This window comes from Callorhinus ursinus, unplaced genomic scaffold (genome assembly GCF_003265705.2).
Source record: "Callorhinus ursinus isolate GAN/ISIS: 27379988/994484 unplaced genomic scaffold, GSC_fseal_2.0 scaffold1, whole genome shotgun sequence".
Taxonomy (NCBI): Eukaryota; Metazoa; Chordata; class Mammalia; order Carnivora; family Otariidae; genus Callorhinus; species Callorhinus ursinus.
In genome coordinates, this window is record NW_027397063.1 from 129,881,362 (window position 1) to 129,902,131 (window position 20,770).

At 35.4% G+C, this 20,770-nt stretch overlaps 1 protein-coding gene across 1 annotated transcript; it reads left to right on the forward strand.

Moving 5' to 3' along the window:
- The first annotated feature begins 16,470 nt into the window (after positions 1-16,470).
- On the forward strand, positions 16,471-17,087 carry LOC112823016 (small ribosomal subunit protein eS6-like). Its single transcript, XM_073884463.1, has one exon. It carries the CDS (start codon positions 16,488-16,490, stop codon positions 17,082-17,084), a length of 597 nt encoding a protein of 198 aa, XP_073740564.1. The 5' UTR covers positions 16,471-16,487; the 3' UTR covers positions 17,085-17,087.
- Positions 17,088-20,770: the final 3,683 nt, after the last annotated feature.

Genomic DNA, 20,770 nt, shown 5'->3' on the forward strand with positions numbered 1-20,770 from the left:
CACTTCTTATTTTAATGAGGAAATGGATACAATCTAGTATCCATTGGCTTGGCTTCCTCAATATTTCTCCCCTCCAAATTTCTCTGCATGTTAACTTTCTTCTATCTTAAACTCTGTCTTTTAACTACACTTGGGAATATCCATCAAATATTACCAGGTTAGTTTGCCTTACTTCTAAAAGATCAGGACTTCTATATTTCTTAAAGGAACACAAAATCATCTTAAATTTCATTGCTTTGAATCATTCTAAGATTTGATCACTTCCCTGTGTTTATATACTGTTGCTATTATACATGCTGCCTTCAGCTCAGACTATAATATCCAGGCACAAAAGCAAAGATGAATTTATATATGATAGACTGAAACCCAGAGAGGTGAAATGACTTGCCAATGTCAACTGGCTAAATGATCTGAAAAATCATAATAAAAACCCAGATCCTCTGAATTAAATGTCCTTTCCACCATGCCGCTTATCAGTTATCATGCCAAGTTTAAATCAGATGATTTACCAAATTATCATAACTGAAGCTGTACTTCACTAAAAATACTCTGCACTTGGTATAGTGCTACGAGGAAATGCAGTCTGTGAAAAAATACCCACTATCAGGATTTTCTCCAGCTATTTGCAAAGCTATTTAATAATTCTTTTTTTAAAAGATTTTATTTATTTATTTGAGAGAGAGAATGAGAGATGGAGAGCATGAAAGGGAAGAGGGTCAGAGGGAGAAGCAGACTCCCTGCTGAGCAGGGAGCCCGTTGTGGGACTCGATCCCGGGACTCCAGGATCATGACCTGAGCCGAAGGCAGTCGCTTAACCAACTGAGCCTCCCAGGCACCCCGCTATTTAATAATTCTATTGGTCTAAAAGGCTTAATTGTGAGGGTTGAGTCTCTGAAGATTATGAATAAATGAAAATTGAATGTATGAAGTTATTTATATAGTCAGAGTATATGGAAAAGAAATAGATACTCACTTTTAGAAACTATCAGAAGTAGAGATAAATAGCTGCCACGTGCCAAGACAAAACCTATGAATGGAGAGTTGACTGTAATAACATGGTTACCCCCTCCCCTGACAGCAAACTCCCCTGACAGGTGAGGCCAAGCTGCTGGGATATTCTGCAGGTATGCCAGGGTGTTCAAGTCTGTCTCCCTCCCTTTCTCCCTGAGTGTTGCTTTCTGTTTTCTGATTGAAATCAGAGATCATGAGCAAGGAGAAGAATTACAAAACCACTGGTTAGGGTCAGAGTGTTTTAAATTTCCATTCAACCCTGTCTAGTTTAAAGTCTACTAAACCAAGGGACAAATGAGTCCACTTAGCCAATTGGAATTAAAAAAAAAAAAAGCAGAAGAGAACTTTTAAGGATAAAGCTTAAGATCATATTACTCATCAGTCAAACATACTGAACTATCCTGAGACTCAGGATTTCCAGTGCTAAAATGGGGAAAGTGCAGGCAAACCAGGATGGTGGATCACCCTAACATCTGTATGTCGTGATAGAAGATGGTATAAATTTTCAAATGGCTGGTGAAGGTAGTCAGAATAAAGTCACTTTGCTGTTACCAAACCTAAATATGATTTTGTTAGATTCAGGTTTCCATATTGAACCTTAAAGGATCAATGTTGGGTGGTCCTTAATTCTAACTCAATCTATAGCCCCCCAAAATAGAATAAAATAAACAAAAAGACTCCCTTTAAAATTGAAGTCCCTTAGAAAAAATGATATAAATTTGGCATAAGCTCAGAATCAAATAAAATCAAAGGAATATTTAAATGCAGGAGGAAAATCTTTTTTAAAAAGGTCTACTTTGTGGAAAACTAAAGGTCACTCAGTACTTGGACTTTCATTTTACAGATGAGGAAATCGAGGCCTGTAGAGGTGGTCATGCAGGGTCATCCCATTTTGTGAATAAAGTCAGATTCACACTTGAAGTCTGTGCAGAGCACATGACTGCCAATCCAGATGATTATCTTCTACAGCTTCTCTTCCTCTCTTCCAAGGCTAAAAGTATTGATTAAGTCAGGGTGTGCTAGAAAGGGTATCTTCCCTCAATTTAATGCTAAATGTGTGGAAGGCCTGGGGGAGCTGTAAATAATCCCTCGTTGTCAACACATCTCTGTTTTTGATTTATACGTCCTGTGATTTTGAGGTGTGGATGGGAACAGTCTGTGAAGCTCATTGTGTTATAGTCAGTGGAATGGCTGAATCCCCCTCCCTGAAAGAGAAGCTGTTGGCCCTGATTAGCCACAGCATTGATAATAAAGAGTTGACATTATTGACTAGATACCATATTTCACTGGTGTTTAAACTTCAGTGCCTTAGAATCACCTTGTTTATTGAAACCAAACTGCTCAGCTCTCCCCTCAAAGTTTCTGACTCTCTGGCTTTGCAGCATACCTGAAAATTTGCATTTTTATACAAATCCCCAGGTGAGGCTGCTGGTGGTTGTCTGGGGTCATGCTTTGAAAACAACTGCTGTCTCCCAGTGCCTTACACACACGTGCGTGCGCGCGCGCGCACACACACACACACACACACACACACACACACACACAGCAGAATTTTCGTGTTAGGGGAGGGGTCGCATCAGAAATCCATTGAAAAATATAGCAATACTTAATATGAAAAACTGCTAAGATTTATAAATTCAAGAAGGAATTTTTCCACATCTTCCCCCTCTATCAAATCTCAGCTTTGTGGAAAGAAAAGATTTTAGAAATCACCTTATTGAAATATTTCTACTGTAGTAGGAAGAGAACTATAGGAGAGCTCTTTTAATGACTTATTTACAAATTGTGTTTTTATAGCCTTGGTGTGTAATATACCTTTAGAAAAAGCTTACTAAGCTTACTTGTGAATCATTTACAACAACAGTTAAAGCTTTTAACTCATCATTAATTTTCACAATGGTTGTTGCTTTATGACTCAAGTAATTAACTGAACAATGTTTCATAAGCATTTTAAACAACTAGTTATATCAAGGGCTCAATGTGTGTAATAAGAAAGTAAATCAACAGGTTTATTGGCACTGGGAAAATTCTTACTGTGTCCTTGGGTGTCAGGAGCTTAAGAAGAGCTAGGTTAGTCAAATCAGACTTGTAGCTGCTTTGAGACTCTCAGCTTTCAAAATCTAGCTATCAAGTTATTTACTGTTCAAAAAGTGACTTCCTTTTTTATGTGGGGAGGGATGGTGGGAGAGAGAGAATTTTAAGTGGGTTCCACACCCAGGACAGAGCCCATTGTGGGGCTCTATCTCGTGACCCTGAGATCATGACCTGAGCCGAAATCAAGAGTCGGACACTTAACCGACTGAGCCACCCAGCCCCGCCGACTTCCATTCCTAATGAAAAAACATATTTCTGATCTTATATTTTTTAAAGAGAAACATACATGCTTTCCTTTAAATTCTCTCAATTTGCAGCTTATCTCAATAGCACCTTCTCCTCAAAACTAAATCCTCCATATTGCTTTTTTCACCAAGCTACTCCTATGCATCCTATAGAGCTTAGTTGAAGGGACACTTCCTCAGTGAAGCCTTCAGTAATTCTGCTATTATACTTGCCTCTAGCACCATGAGCTCATTCTTTCAGGCGAGTTTTATAATAAAATAGAAATATAATTATTTGTTTAAGGTCAGTTTTGCTTTTAAAATGGAAGCTTCATGAAAGAAGGACTCATGTGTATTCCCCCCCTAGTGCCTAGTGCACTGCTTACCTACTAGAAGGTACGTGTGTAAGCCATCCTCCAAGATGGCCCCCACCGATCCCTGCCTCCTGGTCTCCACATCCTTGTTAGTCCTCTCCTACATGTAGCAGAGTTGATTTGTGTGACCTGTAGAATACAGCAGAAGTGAGGGTATATCACTTCTGAGATTAGGTTATAAAGTGCTGTGACTACTACCTTGGAGTGCTCTCTTGTTCTTTCTTTCCTTTCTGTGGAAAGCCAGCTGCCATATAGTGAGAAGCCCTGTGGAGAGTCTCATGTGGCAAAGAACTGCCACAACTGCGTGAGTGAGTTGAAGAGTTGAGTTCTCTAGCTTAAGCTGAGTTTTGAGAAGACTGCTGACCAGGCTGGCAGCTTGATTGCAACTTCCTGAGAGACTCTTGAGTCAGAATTAGCCAGCTAAGGTGTTCCTGTATCCTGATCCTCAGAAAATGTGTGTGATAATAAATGCTCATTGATTTGAGCTGCTAATTCGGGGAGCAATTTGTTGTGTAGAAATAGATACCTAATACAATACTGAGTAAATATGCAAAAACTAAATGAATAGAAGATCTAGAGTTACTATGATTCATATAGCAACAATCCATTATAAATAATTTGTCTCAACTTTTCTGACATTATCTTGCTTCAATGAAGTCTGATACAGATCTAAAACTGAGGGTTAGGAGTTGTAATGTTTAGAGCAAATTATTTTTCATTGTTATAAGATTTAACCAATTTAAACAGTTGATTCAGTACAGAATTTCTGGTTAGCCCCTTAAAAATTCTCAGATACAGTAACTTAGCAAGGCTACCACTAGCCCAAATGTACCAAAAAAGTTGGTACATTATTTACTAATAATAACTAAAACAAACAATGTGGTTAGGTATGAATTACACAGATTGAATAATTAAACACAAGCTTATTCGTCATAATAATTCGGTGTTCAATGTCTTAGGATTCAACAATTTGTTAAAAAATAGGTACATATCTTGCTTTCATGGAAATAAAATTCCTTATGATAGGTTCAGAGTTTACTTGCTCTGATATCTAAAGTGACAGTCACTAGATTTAATAGCTTTCTTGTGAAGTTATGGTAGAACTTGTATAATTTTGAATACATTTTAATTTGAGAAGCTACATCTACTGAGTAAGTTAAATATATCCTGACAGCTGCTAAGTATTCACAGTGTCAGGTAAATTTTTGCTCTAAATACAGTGTAAGACTTCAACAGACATCGTATTCGCTTTTAGGAAAACAAAGGTTGTTTATTATATATTCGATGTCTCATAAATATGCACTCCTTAGTAGGTTTATCAATTTAAATTGTACATTTTTACATAGTTGCAATCGTTCACATTCACTGATTCTTCAAATTTCTCACATCATCTGGAACATGAAAAAGGTCATGACATTCTTTTAGTTTCTTAACCTTTTCTTTTAAAAAAAAGCTGACGGGGGGAGCGCCTGGGTGGCTCAGTCGGTTAAGTGTCTGACTTCCTTGGGGCTCCCTGCTCAGTGAGGAGTCTGCTTCTCGCTTTCCCTCTGCCCCTACCCCCTCTCGTGCTCACTCTCTCTCTCGTTCTCCCACTCTCTCTGCCAAATAAATAAAATCTATATTTAAAAAAGCTGATTCTTATTGTTGAAAATAAGGTCTGCATGAGAATCAAGTTTTCTTTCTCCTTTTTTCTCCCTTGTATTTTCTACACTGGAGAAGTTGTTGTAGATGTCAGCTGGTGACAATTTGTTTAGCATATGCTGTAGGTTGGAGTCCCTAGAAAGCAGAGTCTGAGAGACAGACTCACATACAAAATTGGTATTGCACTCTTGAGATTAATGCCTTTGGAAAAATGGAAGGAAAACCAGGAAAGGAAAGGGAAGGAAGCAGAATTGGGCAACGAGGCCTCAGCTGACCGCACACCAGGATCTGGAGCTGGGATGCTTCCTCACAGTTTGGAGCTGGTATAAGAGACTGGCCATTATACCCCCATGTTGATCAGAGGTTGGAGTTTCGGCTGCCCCAGGAAGGAGCTATGGCCTCGGATGAGGTAGGTCTCTTCAGCAAAAGCAATTCAGGAAGAAGACAGACAGCACCCCCACCCCTAGCAGATGGGGGACTCTTGGCAGCATAACCTAGAATCTACTACCTCATCAATATTATATTTTTATGAAGATAGCTTTATTTTTCCTTGAATAATTTTTATATTCTTTGATCTAGTCAAGAGGATTAGGTACACTGAATTCTTATTCTTGTACCATTTTGTATATAATATTTTGTCATTGTGCCAAATTAGTCCTGACCAAATGAATTTACAGAGGAATATAGGAGTGTTTAACTCTAAAGTACTCATCCTGGTAGTCTATACTGCTCACCACTCTCTGTCTCTGGTTGGAATTTTAGTGATAGGACAGCATCATCTCTACTTTCCCATTGTGCATTTGGTAACAGTTTCAAATTTGTGTTTGGTAAATATGTTTTAAATCAATATTTTCATTCAGGAGACTTCACTCCATGACCATATAGTTCCTCAATTTCACTTCTAGGAGTATTTCTAAAAGAGTTGAAAGCAAGATCTTAAAGAGATATTTGTACATTCATGTTCATAGCAGCATTATTCACAATAACCAAAAAGTAAAAGCAGCTCAGGTGTCCATTCTGGATAAACAGATAAATAAAATGTGGTATATACATACAATGGAATATTATTTAGCTTTAGGAAGGAGATTCTGATACATGCTACAATGTGGATGAATCTTGAGAACATTATGCTAACTGAAATGAGCTAGTCATTAAAAGACAAATATTGTATGATTCCACTTATATGAGGGACCTAGCACAGAATGGTGGTTGTCAGGGCTGGTGGAAGTAGGGAGTTATTGTTTAATGTGTATAGAGTTTCAGTTTTGCAAGATGATAAGAATTCTGGAGATGGATGGTGGTGATGAATATATGAATACACTTAATACCATTGAACTGTACACCTAAAAATTATTAAGATGGTAAATTTTATGTTATGTGCATAATAAAAATAACTTAATCAGGCTTAACACTAACACACCTATATGATTTTTACCTTTCTTGTTCTATAGCATTAACTGCTAGATATTTTAAATTTCAATTTTGAATGTTAATGTTATTTTGATGAACATTTGGATTTTTTTATTTTTCCAGGAAAATGTGATAAATGTTGCTGCCAATACTTGAGTCTATTCTCTCTTTCAATCCTCAAAGAGTTTATTGATTTGTGTTTAATATGTTTCTGAAACTTCTTACCTACTCCTTCTTTTGGAAAATTAAAATTTCATGCTTGAGACGGATAATAGTCAATGAGAGGGCCCGTTGTTTAATATTTGAACTACACTGCCATGTAGCTCTATGAGCAGAAAGAATTATTGATTTTAATGGAGTCTTTTTTTTTCCTATCCAGTTTTCCTTGAAATTCAACTACTCTGACTGAGAAAGAAATTCGTATTCTCCATTTGTGATGTAGCTCTAAACATAGAAATATTAAAAATTACCTAATAGAAATTAACTCTAAAATATTTTTATCTTCAAGCTATTTTCCCCAAATTTATTTAGTAATACAAATATTTTTCATTTTCCTCTTTAATACCTTGTTATTTTCTGTTTTCTGGTCCTGATTTTCTATATAAAATTTTCTGTTTTACATCAGGAAAAATATTTTATCTTAGAATTTATAAAATTGTAACCGGCTTGATTTTAACAGTGATTAATTTTTATTCTAGGGGAATTTTCATTAAAAACAAATAATTAGAATATAATTAGCATAATTATATTTATATAATGTTTATTTATGATTATTAAAGGTAAACATTCAATTATTACATGTTTAATGGCATAATTAAAATACTTTAAAATTTTATTTTGGTATTCAACAACTCCATTTAGTAATATATGTGAATGGCTGAATATATAAATAGCAATCTGAAATGGCAAATTTAGCCAAGGCACTAATAGCAACATTAAGAACCACAGCTCTTTATTTAGTGGACAGGACACGTGAGATATTAGGTCAGCAAGTTATTTTTTAAATTTTTTTGTGTGATAAAATATGCGTAACAAAATTTACCATCTCAACCATTTTGAGCATATAGTTCAGTAGTATTAAATATGTTTATAATGTTGTACAACAATCACTACCATCCATCTCTAGAACTCTTCATCTTGTAAAACTGAAACTCTAAGACCATTAAACAGTAAGTCCCTTTCTCCCTTCCCCCAGCCCCTGGAACTATCATTCTACTTTCTGTCTCCATGATGTCAACAACGTATTTTAATTGTTACACCTGTTCCTACTTTGTAAATTTTTGTATTTTCAATATGAAACTTTCAAAAAATTTTAACCCTTTTTAAATTTTTTATGTATTTATTTTTAGAGACAGAGAGAGGGAGAGAGAGAAAGGGGTGGGAGAAGGGCAGATAGATAGAGAAAATATTAAGCAGGCTCCAGGCCCAGTGTGGAGCCCAACACGGGGCTCAGTCTCACAAACCTGAGATCATGACTTGAGCTGAAATCAAGAATCAATCACTTAACCAACTGAGCCACCCAGGTGCCCCAAAATTTAACCCTTTTAGAGTTAAGCACTTTATTTCCATCAACCAGAAAACTAAGAAAATATACTTAGTTGGCTGGAAGAAGAGAGTTTACTGCCATCTGCCAGAAGTGTTCAAAATTCTCACATAAAATTGTTTAATTATAATAAAAGCTTCTCAAAAATAATGAAGATATTAATAATATAAATGGTGCCCCGTTAGATGTGGCATCTGTTTGCAGTGCACAACCTGAACAACCATGGGTTTCACCTTTGCAAAGGAGCTGGAGGAATAGATAGTACAAACATGTTCCTAAAAAGATGTCCATGAAGAGATTTTGTATGTAAAACCCATGTTTATAGTATAAAATTGGAAACCCTTTCTTTCTGTAGATATGTTGAATATACTTAAGCTTCAAGATTCACAGTGAGGTCTGGCTTTATATTAAACACTTAAAAATGCTAGTAAATCTTCCTATGCCTTTGAGTAAAATAATTTAAAGCTTTTCAAAGTAGGATATATTATACATATATAAGTGTGTATATATATTTGTGTATCTATATGGTGTACATATTTTTAAGTATTAATGTTAAAGTTGGTATTAATAATTTTAAAATGTAAGTTAAGAAATATCTCAAGATTCTTAAGAAGTTTTTATTTATTATATAGAAATTATGCACAAGCACATTCACATGTACAGAGAAACCAGTGTGTCGACCTCAAAGAGAAAGGAAAATGAAAGGAACTAGTGGAACAAATTGACACATAGGAGGTTCCATAAATTCCCATTAAATGTGAGCTAAATGGAAGGTGCCATCATACATGTTATATTTCTTCTCTTCACAATTCCCCCTCCTGCAATTTTGAGAGAAATCTGCAATTTACTCCTCTGCATATCCTCTGGTATTTTCTGCCATCAGTTGTCTCCAGAACTTCTGAAAGATTTTAGAATTTTAAAATTCCGTACCATGTGTCTAGACTTTTTATTCATTCCTTGATTCCTTTAACTTCTTGCCACCAAAACCAACAATGAGATTACCATCCTTTTAGGTTTCCTTGATTATAAATTTCCAGTCTATTGCCCATTCTTTAGCTGGAATCCCTGTCTTCTTGTTGATTTATAGGATTTCTTTGTATATTCTAGACATTGATCACTTGATGTTTTCTTCAGTCTGTCAAAGAGCTGTTATTTTTATTCGTAGTCACTGAACAGAGGTGGTAAATTTTGATATATCCAAATTCTTCTCTTTTTGTCCTTATAATTACTATTTTTGGTGTTTTCATTATGAAGTCATTTTCCTTAATTCCACCTCAAGTCACAAAAATATTCCCATATAGTATCTTCTTTGAACGTTAAAGTTTTTATTATTTTTTTTAATTTAAATTTTAGTTAACATACAGTGCAACATTGGTTTCTGGAGTAGAATTTAGTGATTCATCACTTACATACAACACCCAGTGCTCATCACAAGTGCCCTCCTTAATGCCCGATACCCATCTAGGCCATCCCCCCTACCTCCCTCCATCAACTCTGTTCTCTGTCATTTAGAGTCTCTTATGGTTTGTTTCCCTGTCTCCTTTTTCTCTTTTCCCCCTTCCCACATGTTCATCTGTTTTGTTTCTTAAATTCTACTTATGAGTGAGATCATATGGTGTATCTGTCTTTCTCTGACTTATTTCACTTAGCATAATACACTCTAGCTCCATCCATGTTGTTGCAAATGGCAAGAACTCATTCTTTTTGATGATTGAGTAATTCATATTCCATTGTATGTATATATACCACATCCCACATCTTCTTCATCCATTCATCAGTCAATGGACAGTTGGGCTCTCTCCATAGTTTGGTTATTGTTGATAATGCTGCTATAAACAACGGGGTGCATGTACCCCTTCGAATCTGTATTTTTGTATCCTTTGGGTAAATACCTAGTAGTGCAATTGCTGGATTGTAGGGTAGTTCTATTTTTAACTTTTTGAGGAACCTCCATACTGTTTTCCAGAGTAGCTGCCCCAGTTTACATTCTCACCAACAGTGCACAAGTGTCACCCTCTCTCCACATCCTCACCAACACCTGTTGTTTCTTGTGTTGTTAATTTTAGCCATTCCAACAGATGTGAGGTGATATCTCTCGTGATTTTGATTTGTATTTCCCTGATGATGAGTGTTGTTGAGCATCTCTTCATGTGTCTGTTAGCCATTTGGATGTCTTCTTTGGGAAAGTGTCTATTCATGTCTTCTGCCCATTTCTTAACTGGATTATTTGCTTATTGGGTGTTGAGTTTGGTAAGTTCTTTATAGATTTTGGACACTAACCCTTTATCAGATATGTTGTTTGCAAATATCTTCTCCCATTCCGTAGGCTGCCTTTTAGTTCTATTGGTTATTTCCTTTGCTGTGCAGAAGCTTTTTATCTTGATGAAGTCCTAATAGTTCATTTTTGCTTTTGTTTCCCTTGCCTCTGGCGACATGTCTAATAAGTTGTTATGGCTAAGGTCAAAGGGCTTCTGCCTGTGTTCTCTAGGATTTTGATGGTTTCCTGTCTCCATTTAGGTGTTTTATCAATTTTTATTTTTGTGTATGATGTAAGAAAATGGTCCATTTTCGTTCTTCTGCAAATGGCTGTCCAGTTTTCCCAACACCATTTGTTGAAGAGGCTGTTTTTTTTCCCACTGGATATTCTTTCCTGCTTTATTGAAGATTAGTTTACCATATAGTTGTGGGTCCATTTCTGGGTTCTCTCTTTTGTTCCATTGATCTATGTATCTGTTTTTGTGCCAATACCATACTGTTTTGATGACTACAGCTTTGTAATATACCTTGAAATCTGGAATTGTGATGCCCCCAATTTTGTTTTCTTTCAGAATTGCTTTGGCTATTTGGGATCTTTTGTGGTTCAATACAAATTTTAGGATTGTTTGTTCTAGCTCTGTGCAAAATGCTGGTGATATTTTGATAGGGATTGCATTAAATGTGTAGATTGCTTTGGGTAGTATAGACATTTTAACTGTTTGTTCTTCCAACCCATGAGCATGGAATGCTTTTGCAGTTCTTTGTGTCATCTTCAATTTCTTTCATAAGTGTTCTATAGTTTTCAGAGTACAGATCTTTTACCTCTTTAGTTGTTTATTCATAGGTATCTTACTGCTTTTGGTGCAGTTGCAAATGGGATCGATTCCTTGATTCCTTTTTCTGCTGCTTTGTTATTGGTGTATAGAAATGCAACAGATTTCCGCACATTGATTTTATATCCTGCATGAAATTTAAAGTTTTAACTTTCACACTTAGGTTTCTAATATATTGTGAGTCTGTCTTTATCAGATGTTAGCCAACTACCCATTTTTATTTTTCTTCATGAATGAGTCAGTTTTTTTCTGCAATATACTGGGTTCTTTTCAAATTGGTTTTTTATTTCCTTTTAATATTTAATTATATACCTAAGTTTTAATATTATATACCTGTTTTTTTTCCTGATGTACCTATTTTGTTCTATTGGGCAATTTCTCTGTTCTTGAGCCAATATTACATTGTTTTTATAATTTTGACCTTATATGCTTGATACGTGGCAGGACACATTTACTTTCTCTTTCAAAGTTATCTTAGCTATTCATCTCTTTTATTCCTTTCATTTACATTTTAGATTGTTGACTTCCTCTAAAAAATCCAAGAAATTTTTATAAGAACTTCATTGGATTTCTATTATTTTAAATTGACTTTATTATAATATGAAGTTATTCAATCCAATAGCAAGGGATACATTTCTATTTCAGATAATTTTTTATGTCTTTTATTAGTTTTTAAAAATATTTTTCTTAGAGGGCTCCTGGGTGGCTCAGTTGGTTAAGCGACTGCCTTCGGCTCAGGTCATGATCCTGGAGTCCCGGGATCGAGTCCCATATCGGGCTCCCTGCTCAGCGGGGAGTCTGCTTCTCCCTCTGACTCTCTTCCCTCTCATGCTCTCTATCTCTCATTCTCTCTCTCTCTCAAGTAAATAAATAAAAGATCTTTAAAAGAAATATTTTTCTTAGATTACTTTATATTCTGTATTATCCTTGGGTATTTTATAATTTTTGTTCCTATTGGGACTGGATTTTAATTTTTACCTATAATTTCTATTTGGTTATATATTGAGTAGATTTTTCTAAGATAATTTGTATCCACAGTTATTTCTGAAGTCTATCATTATTTATGATAGTTAAAAAAAATTCAACAGGATTTTCTAGGTGTATCATCACTGTCATCTCCAAGCAATGACAGTATTTTCTCCAAAGTCCAATTCTTAAGCTGCTTAATTTTTTATTCACCAGTGTTGTTTGAGACTTTTATCCACAGTATTGGTTGGGACTTTTATTCACAGGTGTCTTTTACATCATAAAGAGAATGCATCTGAAATTTCTTCATTAACTATTATATTCTCCCTATTTTTTTTGTATAAACATTATGAAGTAGATGAAAGTTTTGGATTTACTAATAATAAGTAGATGTTAAACTTTATAAAATGCTTTTTTTGTAAAACTTTTGAGATAATCATAGTTTTCTCCTTTAATCTATTAATGTGGAAAATCACAGTGATAAGTATTCTGAAGGTGAATCATTCTTTTAGTCCCAGGATGAATTCTACTTGATTATGATTAATTATTTTCAATACACTTTTTGATTTATTTAGCTTCCATTTTATTTGAGCTTTTCAATTCTTACATTTATTGAATGAATGAAATGGTTTATGCTTTTTCTGTTCCAACTTTGATTTTTTAATGATTTTAAATAATAGATTTATCTGTCTAAGTTTTCATATGTATTAGCATATAATTTTTCACAAATTTCTTTTATCATTTGAAACATTTCTATTTTATCTGTGGTTATTTCTCATTTTTCCATTTCTATTTTATTTTCATATGCTCCCATATTGTTGACTAGTTTTGTCATATATATTAGTAATCTTTTAAAAAACCGCCTTTTAATTTTGTCAATACTTGCTATTCATTTTTATCCTATTGTCCTATTGCATTGTTTTCTTTTTTATCTTTATTCTTTCTTTCAATCATGTTTCTTTGGATTTCTATGTTGCTCTTTATCTAACTTCTTGAGTTGAATTTTTATATTGTGGTTTTTAACTTGTCTTATTTCCTGGGTCAACGTATTTAAAGCAATAAATATCTCTTTGTGTGTTGTTTTAGCTGTGTCAAATAAATTTGGACATGAGCTGTTTCATTGCCACTTAGTTTTAAGCAATTTATTTTTCCCTTTTTAATCCAAGTGTTATTTAGCAATATATAATTTGGTTTCTGCATATACAGGAATTTTTTAAATTTGGCCCTTTATTATTATTATTATTTTTTAAGATTTTATTTATTTATTTGACAGAGAGAGACAGCGAGAGAGGGAACACAAGCAGGGGGAGTGGGAGAGGGAGAAGCAGGCTTCCCACTTGGCAGGGAGCCTGATGCAGGGCTGGAGCCCTATGCAGGGCTCAGTCCCAGGACCTGGGATCATGACCTGAGCAGAACAGTTAACGACTGAGCCACCCAGGCTCCGTGGCCCTTTATTATTCATTTCTACTTTTATTTCATTTTGACCAGAGAATATGGTCAATATAATATTCAGTCTGTGGAATTTATCTTTCTGGCTTTGTAACTTTATCTATAATCAATTTATGTAAATATTTCTTATCCTGTGCTTAGAAAGAATGTTTTCCGTGTTTGTTGGTGTTAGTGGGTTTTTCATTTGTGTGTGTGTGTGTGTGTGTGTGTGTTTGTGTGATTCAGGGCTCTGTATATATCTAATACCTGGAACTTGAATTGTTCTGATATTTCATATATCGGCTTAATTTTTGTCTGAACTCCAGGTTTCTGAGATGGGTGTATAAAAATCGTTCACTACAATTATTGATAAACATATTTCTCACTAAACTTCTGCAAATGCTCTGAAGTTATATTGTTTTGAGAGCATAGGTTTATGGTGGCTTAAAGTCTTGTTCTATTATGTCTTTCACCAGGACATAATGTTTACTCTTTACTACTTATGCTATTTTTTGCCTTGAATGAAATTTTGCCAAATATTAAGACTTATATTCTAGCCTTACATTGGTTAATACTTCTTATACCTTTCTTTCATCCTTTTATTTTTAGTATTTCTGATTGTTTTTTTTAAATGTGTGTCTTGTAAACAACTTGTTAGATCTTATGTTTTTAAAATTCCCCTGGCTGACTTGCCTTGTCTCCAGGGCCTTCAGATAGCTGCATTGTTTTGTTTTGTTTTGTTTGCATGTTACACAAGTTTTTACAGATGTTCTCAGCAGGAGGGTTGGTCTGATATTAACTACTCTGTCATATCCAGAAACAAAAGAAACACATTTTTAAATTAAAAAAATCCTATTTGTTGGTTTTTTTTTTAAAGATTTTATTTATTTATTCATGAAAGACAGAGAGAGAGAGGCAGAGGGAGAAGCAGGCTCCCAAGGAGCAGGGAGCCCGACGCGGGACTCGATCCCAGGATTAAGGCCATGTTTGAAAAATAATGTAAACTTTTCAAATAAGGGTCTTGGTAGCAGTTAGATACAGGGAGGATAAACCAATACTTAATTTAGAATTCTTTAAATGTAAATGAATACAATTCACCAATCGTTCTTATCTTCAATGTGGTTTTGAACCTCAGAATGATCTTTACTTAAAAATATCAAACACTATTTCTGAAAATTTTTGCCAAAACCCAAGAATTAACCTTTAGTTTCTCAATCCAGTTTCTTGCCATGATAACATTAGACAGTCGGTGGGACAAATGTATATTTGAGAATGCATGATTTATTTGCTCTGGCTGCAGCAAAGGTGTGGGAGAACCAAAAGCAGGGCTGGTATGCACAGCTTCTCTGCACACAGGTCCAATTTAACCACTTCTATGCAAAAACCCAACCCCACCCCTTATGATAATTCCCTTTATCTGTTGTACAAACATCTCTCAATCTCTTCTCTAGTCTTTGTCCCAAGATGGAGCTGACAGGACTACTTGTCTGTGCTTTGTTAACTCTTCATGTGATTGATATAAAAATTTTCTTATTTTAATATCACCAAGTGCAGAAGGTGCCCTTTTACTGAAGTAATTGGGATTGAGGTAATTTAGTATGGTGATTAGTGTATGCAAGTTCAGTCTTTGCTGGGACCTCAGCTCTGTTTGGTTGAATTCCAATGGTGATCTTGAGTCATCTCACACTTACAGGCATGAGTGTGGAAAAATTACAGATTTGATCTCTTTTCAATATAACTCATTGACTGGGAAAGCGTTCTGCAATAGTCTACCCACCACATTCTATTTTTCATTAATTAAAAGTACTCACAGCCATTATGATCTTCTTAAATCTATATATGTGTGTATGTAGAGAGACACATAAAACTCTAATACTAACAATGTAGAATACTTTAATATGTTTTCCAAAATATTATTCCTTTCCTAAAACAATAAAATCTGATATAATAAAATTTCTTTCTTCTTTCTATCATGTCCCACCATAGGTAGATAATTCTTTTGTTCTTTTTGATTAAAATGGATAAAGTACAGGATGAACGCCATTTCCTGAGGCTAAAAAATGAGTTTATATGTATATATTATTTCACTCAGGCAATACGCTAAATAAATATAATCTCATCTCTGTGGTTTGCATATTAGAATAACGTTTTTTGGCCTTATTATCTCTGGTAGAAATTGTCTGGTCCTATGCACTTTTCATAAAACTATGAGATACTGTATTAGATTTTCTTTTAGCACAATACTAAGTTGAGCGAGTTACAGATACTATTTGAACAGAAAGGCAAAGCCACAGTGGGATTATCACGTTGAAATCTGAAGACAAAGCAGAATATTTTTTATTCAAATTCAGAGAATATGCATGAGGGGTGCCTGAGTGGCTCAGTTGTTAAGCGTCTACCTTCTACCTTCGGCTCAGGTCATGATCCCAGGGTCCCGGGGTGGAGCCCCGCATTGGGCTTCCTGCTCTGTGGGAAGCCTGCTTCTCCCTCTCCCACTCCCCCTGCTTGTGTTCCCTCTCTCGCTGTGTCTCTGTGTCAAATAAATAAATAAAATCTTTAAAGAAAGAAAATATGCATGACTGAAATTGTTAGTGTCTGAAAATGATAATTACAATTTACCAAGTTCATTCACATATATATATTACCATTTAGAAAAACAAAGATAGCTCTTTTTCGTGGCACCTCGGAGGCGGTAGGCTGCTTCAGGATGAAGCTGAATATCTCTTTCCCAGCTACTGGCTGCCAGAAACTCATTGAAGTGGAAGATGAATGCCAACTTCCTACCTTTTATGAGAAGCGTATGGCCTGCTATAGACCAAGGCGGACTGGAGAAAGAAAGTGCAAATCTGTTCGGGGTTGCATTGTGGATGCCAATCTCAGTGTTCTCAACTTGGTCATTGTACAAAAGGGGGAGAAGGATATTCCTGGACTCACTGATACTACTGTGCCTCGTCGCCTGGGGCCCAAAAGAGCCAGCAGAATCCGCAAACTTTTCAATCTATCTAAAGAAGATGATGTCCGCCAGTATGTTGTGAGAAAGCCCCTAAACAAAGAAGGTAAGAAACCTAGAACCAAAGCACCTAAGATTCAGCGTCTTGTTACTCCACGTGTCCTCCAGCACAAATGGCGGCATATTGCTTTGAAGAAGCAGTGCACTAAGAAAAATAAGGAAGAGGCTGCAGAATATGCTAAACTTTTGGCCAAGAGAATGAAGGAGGCCAAAGAAAAACGCCAGGAACAGATTGTCGAGAGACGGAGGCTGTCCTCTCTGAGAGCTTGTACCTCTGAGTCCAGTCAAAAATGAGATTTTCTATGAGTGACAAATAAGATCAGACATTAAAAAAAAAAAAAGAAAAGAAAAAGATAAAAGGAGAGGTTATAGGAATTAAAACTCTTTAAAAACCCAGAAGTGAGAGTATATTTGTAAGTTTTCAAATTGTAATAAAAGTTTTCAAATTGGGGGGACTTTCTAAAGAGGATAGTCACCATAAAATGACAAGAGGAAGAGTATGACATTCCATGTAATTTAGGTTTCCTTGAAAGAATTATTTTTTAAGAATATGGCTTACTAAAATATGTGACTGAGATGAGCTAAAGATCCACGATTAAAAGCTTATTTCTTGATCCTGTTGTAAAGAAGGATTCGATCAAGCAGGCTTAACTTGGAGCCCCTGTTCTGAGGGCTTTACTCACAAGCTTCAGGGTTTTTGACCTTCCTGAGATTATATGAAAAGTCTCTTCAGAGAGGAAAAGTTTTCTGTGGAGAGGGCTCATAGCTTGCATTAGATTCTCAAAAGGGTCTGGACATAAACTCTTCTCTCCCCACAACGTTACAAACTTGTGGAGAAAATGAGTTCGCAGAGCTCTTGCTAACAGCACTTAAGAGTGACGATGTGTATATATTCCATCCTTCATTGCCTTATATAATGACTAAAAATAATCCTACACATTGATATGAAAGGCAAAAAGAATAAATTGTAAGGAAGTTTTGCCCCCAGTTTAAAAACATTTATGCCTAAACAAATTGCCACTTTTATATAATTGTTACCTGACAAGTTTCCCAGATGAGACTGTGATACATAGCCAGGAATATGACCAAACTTTTACTGACATGGAGGTCATCATTCTCATCTACTCAGGGATTATTCTAATTTGAAATCCCTAATTAAGAGAATAATCCCAATTTTGATCATGTGACTCTAAAGATTTGGATTTGCAAACAAAGTTGAAGTTAATGGCATTTATTAAAACTAAATTTTCTTTATCTTGCCAAAGCACCTGCTGAAGCAGATTGCTGGACAGCAGTGATGTTGAAAGATTAAGACTCACAGTTAGATTTCATTATTAGCAAAACAAAAGCTATGGTTATTGCTGCTTAGTTTTTATGTTACATATATTCCTTACAAATAAGCAGGCCATAAACTAAACAGATGAATCACTTATCAAGGTTTGTTTATGATCCCTTTCAAATCCAGAAAACACTGCTGTCAGTTTATTTTTTTACGGGAATCCTAAATCAACATGTCTTTATGACTCTTGAGTAATTCTTGGCAGGGTACACGGTACTAAATCAAGTTTTATTATTGCAAGATAGCAGAAGCTACAGGGTTATCTGAAACTTATCACTTCTCTTAGTAATGTTCCATTTGCAAGTCTGTGATCTAGTAATTCTGATAAAATGTTAGAGTTAGGCCTTTTCCAGTAATAATCAATAAAAAAAATGGCTCGTCCTCCCTTACACCACACCCTCAACCTCCCCTCCCCTACCACATTCCCCAACCCCTCTAATTTTCATATTCAAAACTCTGCTTCCAATCTTTTCTCTTAAAGGACAATCTGGTTGGATGCAAAAATTCTTGGCTTGCACATTTTTTCCACTGGTATTTTGTAGTGGGTGGGCTTCTGTGCTCAGGTATTAAATATGGTGGTGGCAAGGTCTCCCACTTAGCTTTCTTTCCTTTATAAATGAATTGACCTCCTCTTGCTGCCCAGAGGATTCTTTCTTTATTTTTAAATTTTAATAATTTTAAGAGTATATATCTTAACACTGATGGTCCCACATTAATTTTACGTGTATTGTGGTGTTCTTTTATAATATGTAAGATTTAAGTCTTTTGTTTTAATATCAGAAAAGTTTTACTGAGTTATATTTTTTCATATTGTTCTATTCTATTGTTTCGTTTTTCTTCTCCAGAAAGGCCACTTACAGGTGTGTGTTGTTTCCTTGGCTGTCTTTTATAGCTAGCTTTTCCTTTCTTTTTTCTTTGTATCTCTTGTATTACTTTCGTGTCCCTTAATTGGTGCGTTCCATTTCCATGCTCTGTGTTCTGTGTGTTCTCTGGTATCTATTTTCTTGTGTGCTCCTTGTATTAATTCAGAAATGATTTCATCTCTTCCTTCTGTATCTTCCCTGAGTTTTACCAGTAACTCTTTCACCTTCTCTTGTTCTCTGGTCCCATTTTCCTTGACTTCTCCACCTGCTTTGTGGTGGAGTACAGCTCCGGAGCTGTACTTGCCTATTAAATTTGTTTTAAATTTCCTGTTGGAATATTGATATCATTTTCATAGGGAGATTTGCTGCTTTGCCCACTTTGTTTCCTAATAGCTCAATTGGTATGGATGGTGTGCTTATTTATTTTTTTAAGTCTCCTGATCCTTGCATTTTTATGTATTGATTTTTTTAAAGATTTATTTATTTATTTTAGAGGGAGAGAGAATCCAAGCAGAATCCCCACTAAGCATGGACCCTAATGTGGGGCTTGAACTCATGACCCTGAGATCATGACCTCAGCTGAAATCAAGAGCTGGATGCTTAATCAACTGAGCCACCTGGGTGCCCCACGTTCTTGGCATTTTTAAAAAATATACTACTCTTTTTGTACAATTTTAGAGTTGCAGAAAAATTGTGAAGCTAGTAGAGAGAGTTCCTATCTATCCACCCTCCCAATTTCCCCTATTAACATCTTACATTAGCGAAGTACATGTCACAATTAATGAACCGATATTATTGTTAACTAAATTGTTAACTAAAGTCTGTACATTATTCAGATTTCCTCAGTTTTTATCTAATGTCTTTTTTCTGTTTACGTCTTCTATCCACGATCCCACATTACATTTCATTGTCATTCTCCTTGGGTTTCCCTTGGTTGTGACAGTTTCTCAGACTTTTCTTGTTTTTGCTGACCTTGATGGCTTTGGATAGTACTGATCAGGTATTTTGTTGACTGTCCCTCAGTTGGCACTTGTCTGATATTTTTCTCATGATTAGACTGGGGTTATGGGTTTTCAGGAAGAAGACTAAAGAGGTACAAATTTAATTTCCATCATATCACGTCGAGAGTATATACTATCAACGGGCCTTATTGTTGATGTTGACCTGTTCACTTGACTAAGGTAGTATTTGCCAAGTTTCTCTTCTGCAAAGTTATACTCTTCCCTCCCTTTCCGTACTGTATTCTTTGGAAGGAAGTCATTACGGGCATCCCACCTTAAGGAGGGGGAAGTTAGCTTATCCGCTCAAAGGCAGAGAGGCTATATAGATTATTTGGAATTTTTCTCCATGGAAGATTTGTCTGTTCTCTCCCATCCATTTATTTATTCAACCATTTATTTATATCAGTTTTTGGTGATTATAAATAAAGCTGCTACATTCATGTGCAGATTTTGTGTAGACATATGTTTTCAAATCAACATGATTGCTGGATCATATGGTAAAAGTATGTTTAGCTTGTAAGAATCTGCCAAACTCTTTCCAAAGAAGCTGTGCAATTCTCCTTTCCCCATAGCAATAAATGTGAATTCCATTGCACGAAATCCTCAAAGCAATTGTTATTGTCCAGTTATTTTTGGATTTTGGCTATTCTAATAGCTATTTAGTGGCATGTTGTTTGAATTTGCAATTCCCTGATGATAAAGGATTTGAGTATCTTTTCATATACTTAAACATCATCTGCATATCTTCTTTGATAAGATGTCTGTTCAGATCTTTTG

Bases quoted from the DNA above. Each gene is read 5' to 3' on its own strand.
- LOC112823016 (XM_073884463.1), top strand. From the start codon at position 16,488: ATGAAGCTGAATATCTCTTTCCCAGCTACTGGCTGCCAGAAACTCATT.